The sequence below is a fragment of the Halyomorpha halys genome, unplaced genomic scaffold (assembly GCF_000696795.3).
Source record: "Halyomorpha halys isolate HHAL.00 unplaced genomic scaffold, Hhal_1.1 Scaffold657.1, whole genome shotgun sequence".
Classification (NCBI taxonomy): domain Eukaryota; kingdom Metazoa; phylum Arthropoda; class Insecta; order Hemiptera; family Pentatomidae; genus Halyomorpha; species Halyomorpha halys.
The window spans coordinates 510,090-518,370 of NW_027105368.1; the positions used below are offsets into that span (position 1 = coordinate 510,090).

The 8,281-nt window shown below is 32.8% G+C and overlaps 1 protein-coding gene across 1 annotated transcript in view; it reads right to left on the minus strand.

The window, feature by feature from the left end:
- The window catches only part of LOC106685085 (otoferlin), a gene marked incomplete at its 5' end in the record, with an annotated part of 241,026 nt that overhangs the window by 114,268 nt on the left and 118,477 nt on the right, over positions 1-8,281 (minus strand). The window contains 1 exon segment of the mRNA XM_024359161.2: positions 3,097-3,306. Coding sequence (XP_024214929.2) covers positions 3,097-3,306 — 210 coding nt within the window.

Sequence of the window (8,281 nt, forward strand, 5' to 3'; positions counted from 1 at the left end):
ATAATTCCCATATAAAATAATTCTTTGAAATTTCAGAGAATCGATATGAGTTCCCACTGAGAGAAAGGAGAGTTATATTTTTTTTCTGGGTCTTCGGTGGGGTGATATATGGTATTATCCAAGGGTTCCTTATCTTATGTATCATCAGAATGAAGGGAAGGTGGATTAAAATTTTTAAATCCCGTCACAGAGTAGTGTGTATCTGGTTGCTGGATAGTTTTGGTCCCACACTAAATTGGTGGGAATGGATGAATTAATAGTTTTGACAAATTTTTTTCAGGATTCAGAATTTCTGTTCGTGTGCATAGGACTTGTTTTCACTACTCTATGAACTTTGTTTGTGTGCTATTTCTTTGAAAGGTCCTGTAAGCTTTCCTGCGGTTTCGAATAGCTTCCATGCATCGTTCATTAAACCAGGGGACGAAAAGTATTTTGGTGGTGCTCTTTGTTTTAGAAATAGCTGTCTTCTCTGTATGCAATATACTTTCCATTAGAAGATGACAGCCGTCCTCGAAACTTAATTCGCATGGTTGCATTTCAGGTGGCTTAGCGGGCAAAGTGAATAGAGTCCTGTCTGCTTTTTCTATAATCCATCTAGGATTTTTACTCATGTCATGGTTCGTGTTTGTAGATTTTCGACGGATTGGAAAGTGAACGCTTCCGTAAAGTTCGGGTAATACTTCCCATTAAATAATATTATTCAGCGAGGGACTACATATGGATACAAACAACAACAAAAAACAAAATTTATTTACTTTTTAAACAATTTTGATCTCTTATCTCTCAACTTTATTCTTTTTAACATCCGACGTTTCGACCTCTCAGGTCATTCCTCAAGGATTCCTTATTCTGTCTGTATTCCTTTTCTTTCCTTAAATTCATTAATGCCGGCTAATTGCCTTTGTCCCAATATTTTCTTCTATTAAATTATTTCCTAAATTTAAACATTTCAATAACAACTTTTATGTTCTTTAACAAACCCCAAACTGTGTGTGTTTGAGGTTCATATTTATGAACCTCGAAAAGAAGCAATCTCAAAATAGGTAATAAATCCCGAAACGTTGTTTACAGAAGAAGAAATATATAAGTATAAAGTTAAAAGGATGTGAATTATTTCTTTGTTGAAATTGTATAGAATAGAATTAATACCCAGATATAATCAGAATTATAAAAATAATTTTTGAAAATAAGATTTGAAATAATTATTAGAAAGAAGCTTTTAAAATATACACTCGGGATTATTAAAAAAAAAAAATAATTTGCAGATTTTCCACATTTATACTACTTTTACAAGCGGCAAACACTGTAGCTTTTTTTTTATATTGCAAGCAAACGTAGTATTTTGATTAAGAAAATTTGGAAACTATCAGAAGTACTAATATGAAAGTATAAAAACTATATAAAAAAAGAAAATAATTAAACAATGAATATTGAATAAACAAAAAAAAGTAATTATCTAGGGTTAAAAAAAATGGTTTTTGTTTTATTAAATAAAGCGTTACCTCGGCTTATGCTTTATGTCATATTTAGTCAATGTCCAATTAGATATTTTCGGTATTATATCAAACATCTATAATGGTATTGTTTGCCCCTGCATGATTTTACCAATGGAGGTTCTCAGGCTAATATTACAACCTCTATCATATACTTACTTTGTATGATCGATCCGTTTACTGGCAATTTCTCTTACACGCAAAAAGAAAATTACGGAAGAATGTTATTAAGAATTCTTAGGTTTCGTAAGTGGATATTTATTGATATTATTAATTTTCATGAAAGCCTTTTGTCGAGTAAACAGTTAATAGAATTTTTAGATACTTATTTAGACTGTAGTTGACTATTATATCTGAAATTAATGTATTTAAATCTACAATATAATTAACTACTAACTTAATAAACTAGTATGATAAAGGAAAAACTAAAACAGTATTGAAATATCTTTTTGGAGTAGCATTCGCTCTTTATTACCAAAATGTTTGACAGGATCACATATTACTCATATACTGAATATTACCCATAAATCTTTTTAGTGTAATAGGCCTAATTAGATAAAAATAATTAGATGAACTGTGCTAGACTTAATTTTAAATTATATTAAAAAAATAGACCGAATAATTACATAAAAAAATTAATGTGAATAAAAAAGAAAAAAAAATTATTGGCCTCTTAAAATAAATTAAAATTCTCTTTTAAAATAAATGTAAGGTAGTTAGGATTTGTAATGAACGGATCCCTAAAATCAATTGATCCGGTGGGTAAACGTTTGAGGGGTATACCGAAGCGTAGGAGGGAGGATTCCATCAAATCTAATCTGGTAGATTTAGGTGTGGACAGGCATCACTGGATGGGTGTATGTAGACAGAGATTGGTGGTATCGGCATCGAACCTCCGGGTTCACTAAACCATTATTATCATTTGAAAAAAATGAAATTTCTATTGCTTCCAGCATTTTGAAATTGCTTAATTATTGAAAATACATTATGAAGCCTGATTTCAATTCTTCTCTGCCAAACCTTGCTTGGTCTCTGTAGAGCCTTCTTCTAGTCACTTATACTTAAATTCTCATTGAGAAAATTAAAACGAAGGGAAAATAACTTCACTTGATAGGGTACTCTATTTTTATTCTTTTTTTCTTTCTACTTCCTACCTTCTCATTTCTGACAAAAGGAGAATGGGAGATGGAATCATCCTAGTAGGTAACCAACCTATTCTAACCATTAGGGGCCACGTCATTCTTTGGGGTCAACAAGAAATAAAAGTCAACACCCTCGGATTCGAATCTAATTGGTTCAAACCGGTGCTGCATTCAATAACACTAAGCTGACGCCTCAACTCCCTTGACTATGGCCTATAGGTAACCTATTTGTCTGATCTAGGCCTATATAGCAGTAATAGTCTTACTTTTTTATACGTGAAATCGAAAGGATGATCTTTAAACACATCTATTTACATAAAGTGTTAATTAGGTAGCATCTAATCCGTTAAAACTCTTTATTTTGGAGATATGATTATGAATTTACAGATTTATATGCACTTTATAGTTAAATAATCATAACTGTTTAGACGAGAAGAACAGAAGGAAACTCTTTGACTTACCTCTTTGGTGGGAGAAGTTTGTTCTGAGAGGAGACTGAGTCGTTGGACGATACCGAAGACATAGAAGATGTCCTCTGGTGTTGCAGGAGAGGTCGCTCGTCCGCCTCTCTGCAATCTTCGTCTTCTCTGTCTTCAGATCTCCGTTGTTTCCTTCTCCCCTTGCCAAGCCTCATCAGAGTCCTTACTCCTGACCTGAATGTTCCCACCTTGCTGCAATAATGTCATTGGTAAGTAGTAAGTCATATAGGTTAAAAGATAATAAAAGAATTGCATACGAGATTACAAGTAGAGTATAGTGTTTCAAGGGCATAAACAATAAAACAGAATTCGTTAGCAATATTCACAATATTATTATAAAAATACTATCACACATATTTTAGTTTAAGTAGGTTTAATATTTTCAATGTTAAATTTTTTTAATCGACCAAGAAAGTAGTAATAACGCTCTTCCCAATTAGAGAGTTTACGTTTCAATGGTTATCACAAAATCCAATTTAAAAAATCCGTCAGTTTCCCGTCCGATCAGCAGGGTTGAATTTTTATTTTTAGATCTGTCAATAAAGTTAAAGGACACCTTAGGATTATTCTATGAACTGGACATCAAGATGGCGGCCGATTAGAGTTTTTATATCACCATATCTCGACCATTTATGAAGATTAAGGAATGATATAATCATTTTTTGAATTATTTGAACCTATTACACGTAAATCTATTAGATGTGGTGCATTTATTTATCTCAGTAGCACCTTGTTTTGTGCTATAGAGATAGATGAATGCACCACTAATGGAAGACGTTAATTTAAATAATATATATAAACAAATTTCAGACTATATGTGCATAGATGGGAAGATTTAAAAATGGATTGTTAAATATGACACATCTGTGACAAGTATGATCACAAGAATTTTATGTGAATACATATAACATATATATAAAAATTGTTAATAAGAATACCTAATCTTTTACAATTTTAGGATGAAAGAGTACATGGATATGGGATAATATCCTGAAACGTTGTTCAAGAACAAAATATATAATAGTTTATATTATGATTGGAAGTTTTCTTCACCTCAAAAATTAAATAAAAATTTGTCATGTAAATTATTAAGAACATACCAAAAAATTAATAATAAATAAACAATATTTACCAAACATTAAAAGTTTCATCATTTAGCGTGAATAACATAGAAGAACGTCTAATTTGCCAAAATGTTTTCGCCAATGTGATGGTAGGTTGTATTGTGGGTATGACCTCGGGTATGGTTGTTATTCATTAGATCTGTTCTAACACTTCTGACTGTCCGGAACGGAGTATGCGTAGTGTAGGGTTTCCCCTACCAAAATATTTGAAGTATTTAGTGGAACAGACCTATTGTGCACAGTTGTGTGTGCTGGTTTATAATCCTTAAAACGAGTTTTCAACTATTTAACTATATTTTAACCACTGTGAGAAGTTGGGTTACACACGGGCATAGGATGAATTTATTTTAGGGATGCAATTTATGTAAACTAGTAAATTTTTTTAATTTATTTTACATTTTATGTCATAATTTTTTGGTTTTGTTGTATTGGTTTCTTATTAAAGATTAACTGTTTTAGTGATATTTTATTGATCAATAAGATGATAATCTACGTAATACTATATGTGTTAATATCAAGGCTGAGCTCCTGGCAAACATGTGATGAAAGATATTGAAAGAGCCATCAAATACTTGTAGACATATTATTGTGTTTGCCCCATTGGACCGATAACTTGAGCAAATAATTTTGTTTGCTTTTGTCTTCCCGGTTATCCAATAACATGGAACGACAGCATTAAGACCCATAGAGTTAGGCCACAAAAGTTCCAATAGTCTCTTTTGTTTTTAGAATTTGGAATAATGATTCGAAAACAATATATATTTTTATTAATCTTTATGATTGGTTAAGATATTAGCAAATGAAACATTATACAGACGGCTTATAATTTAGTTTTTTAACATATTTTGGGATTCTATAAATCTTAAACAGTAAAATCTCAAGGGCAGGGATTAGCTTTATTTCTATTGGTCCATTACAAAAGTCGATTACTATCAATAATTAACGAAAATCACAAATCAGTATTTTAGTTTATTTTCAACTTCCAATTCATTACAAAAGACTGATTTACATGACAGTTATAAGGCCTATCTGGACATACGGCGTTGAGCTTTGGGGCTCCACTAAACCTCCGAATTCCTCTCGTATCCAATCCTTACTATCAAAAATCCTTCGTAAAATCCTAAATGCTCTTTACTTTGTCACAAATAAAATCATCCACAAAGACCTTAATGTTCCATTTGTAACCAATCTAGCCCTAACCAGATATCAATCCTTCCATTACAAACTCCCTAACCACTCAAACCCATTAGTTTCTAATCTTGCTTCCTCTTTAATTCTGGACAATCCTCCAAGGCGTCTGAAAAGGTGATGGCCTCGAGACCTTATATTTTAAAAATGTTTTTAGAGTGTTACCATTGGGTAGTTTCTCTACATGCTTGTACCGTACCATTATAATTTCCTCAAATTTACTTGATGTATTTATGAACAGTTGTAAATATCAATAAATAAATTTTAAAAAAAAGTTTATTTTCAATAATGAACATTTATATGTAACCAAGAAAAAAAATTCTTTCCCCACCAGAATTTGTGGTTTCACGTTTTTAAGTAGAATCCAAACAGAAATTTTTAAAAATCCGCCCGTCTGTTACACGCTGCTTTTCAAAAAGACTACTTGGTTATTATTATTTTTTCAGATTTGGCGAGAAAGTAACAGTTCACACTAAGATGATCTCTGGAACTCTTAATTACAATACACTGCATTGCCATTACGAGTTTTAGGGATATCAATCCTTTAGTTTCAAAATGGCTTGTTAGTGATTTCATGGGCGTATTTTTAGGCCATAAATGAATAAAAAAATAAGCAGTAACTGTTATGGTAAATAATTAAACTCCCTAACAAGAAATCTTCGACATTGGAAGTTATCTCCAAAGATAAGGTATATTGAGTTCATACTCATTAGATGAAATAAAGTATGTCAGGTATCTTTTGAAACTATTTCTTTGGATGAATATACATGTAAAAAACTTGTACAACTTCGAATCCGGCCAGGACAGATTAACTTTTATTACGTAGCAGACCCTTTTTATAACTTAAGACTTTCCTATTAAGGCTAGATTAGATAGATAACCTGTAGAATAATCCGTGTTTCTTACGCTAAGTTGGCGAATATATTTGCTAAACCTGCAAAAGCTACTATAAAGTGCAGATTTTAGATAATTTTTTTCGCAGAACTGCCAGTAACCCACACTAGTAATAATTTAACAACCATTATAGAGATCTATGCTACTTTTTTTAAATAAAAAATTTTCTTCTTTTAAAGAAGGCTTATTTAATTTTCAAGAGATTGTTATTAAATAATGTTTGTGCAACTAGTGGATTATCACAGCAGTACATGCCTTCAGAGGATAACCATTGAAATCCAACTTTCAGCCATAGTGTTAGCAAACTTTGACCTTACAGGGGCACAATTATAAAAACTAATTGGGAGGAAAATAAAATCAAAATTATCTGCAACATTTTGACTGAATTTCCCAATTTACCTGAGTTCAGGTAACTCAGGGGTATTTTCTGAAATTTTCTTTTTTCCTTCATGTTTTAATAAAAATTACATCTTTTGATAGTGTAAAAATTACACCGTTTACTTTTCAGTATAGGACTCTAATGGGAGTCTTGGCCAAAAAAAAAACTTTTAGTAGTGTTTAGAAGCAATTTTGGGAAAAGTAATCTGTCTGGATAACGTATTACCGTAATTATAGCAGATTGAATCAGGTTCTCGGATTTCCAGGTTTACAAATTATTGCGGAGAAGTAATGATTACCCCCTTTCATAACGATGTTCCCGAATTTACAAGTCTCCTCTCCAATATTTGATACTAATACTACTTCCAACTCCTTGTAGTCATTACATAATATCTCCTATTTTTTTCGTACCCTCCTGTAAAGATTTTAATTGGTATTTAGTACGTACATATAGGAGGTATGCTATATGTATAGCTGGGTATGAAGGATACCTTGGATTGGAAGGTTAGGTGAGGGGGTTGGCTTACGCTTGTGGATTATTGGAACGAGGAGGGGCCGTTCCGCAGGTGGAATGATGGAAATTTAGACTTCAGACTTGAAGAGTCTAAGGCCTTCCCTCGTCGAGGACGTCGACTGAGGGAACCGTGCTCTGCCACCTCCCAGGTCGTGGTGGAGGGGCGATCTCCCTGAAAAGTGGGTTGCAGCAGGCCTTCAACTCAGCAAAGATTTTTGATGTGCTGTCGGCCTATATACTCCGGCACAGTGGGGAGTTGAAGCTCTTCACGTATAACTCTGTTTTTGGTCCTCTGGAGCGTGGTTCCCCGAATGATCTTATGGAGGGCAGATCCCTGGAAGCCCTGTAGTCGAGATAATTTCTTCTATGACTTTCTATGAAATTAAAACTAATGTTTGACACATTAGATTAATCGGGCAGGGGTAGTATTGATGGATTACCGATAAAAATTTAAAATAAGATCATTCAAAATTTGAAGTGGTGGAGGTACTACGAAGGGAGGCTGCAAATTGTTTCATTCATATAATGCATTTCACTTCATTTTTGCAATTAAAAGCTGAAATAGCTGATCAATCTTTCTGTTTATTAGGAAGCGATGAGACATTGCACAAGAGCCTATTCGATATCCCATTTACAATTAAGCGTCAGTAGTGTTTGGGCCTTCGTGATTCATGTCAGTCTGGATTTTGAATTATGTCTATCATTCGGTGTAGGAGTCTGCTCAGAAACGAATCGCAGTCGCGCTCAAATTAAGAACTTAAATTATTAAAGTTTACTAATGCATATTCTCTTGTTTTAATATTCAGGCTCTTGTTTCTCCTTCATTATAAAGTTTCATTTCAAGGAAATGAAACTTTCATCATACTCTGAAAAACCGAAATCATATTAGCCCAATCTTTGAGTTAGATGATTTTGAAATTAGTCTGGGCCATTTTTTTTTTTTAAAAGAAGCAAAAATTAAAACGGCTACGTAATTCGCCTGGAAGAAGAAGCTAATTTAGTTTCGAGCTAATCTAGAGCTAGATGAGTTAACTCTCTGAAGTTCCTGCTGTGAATATAAATATTTCAC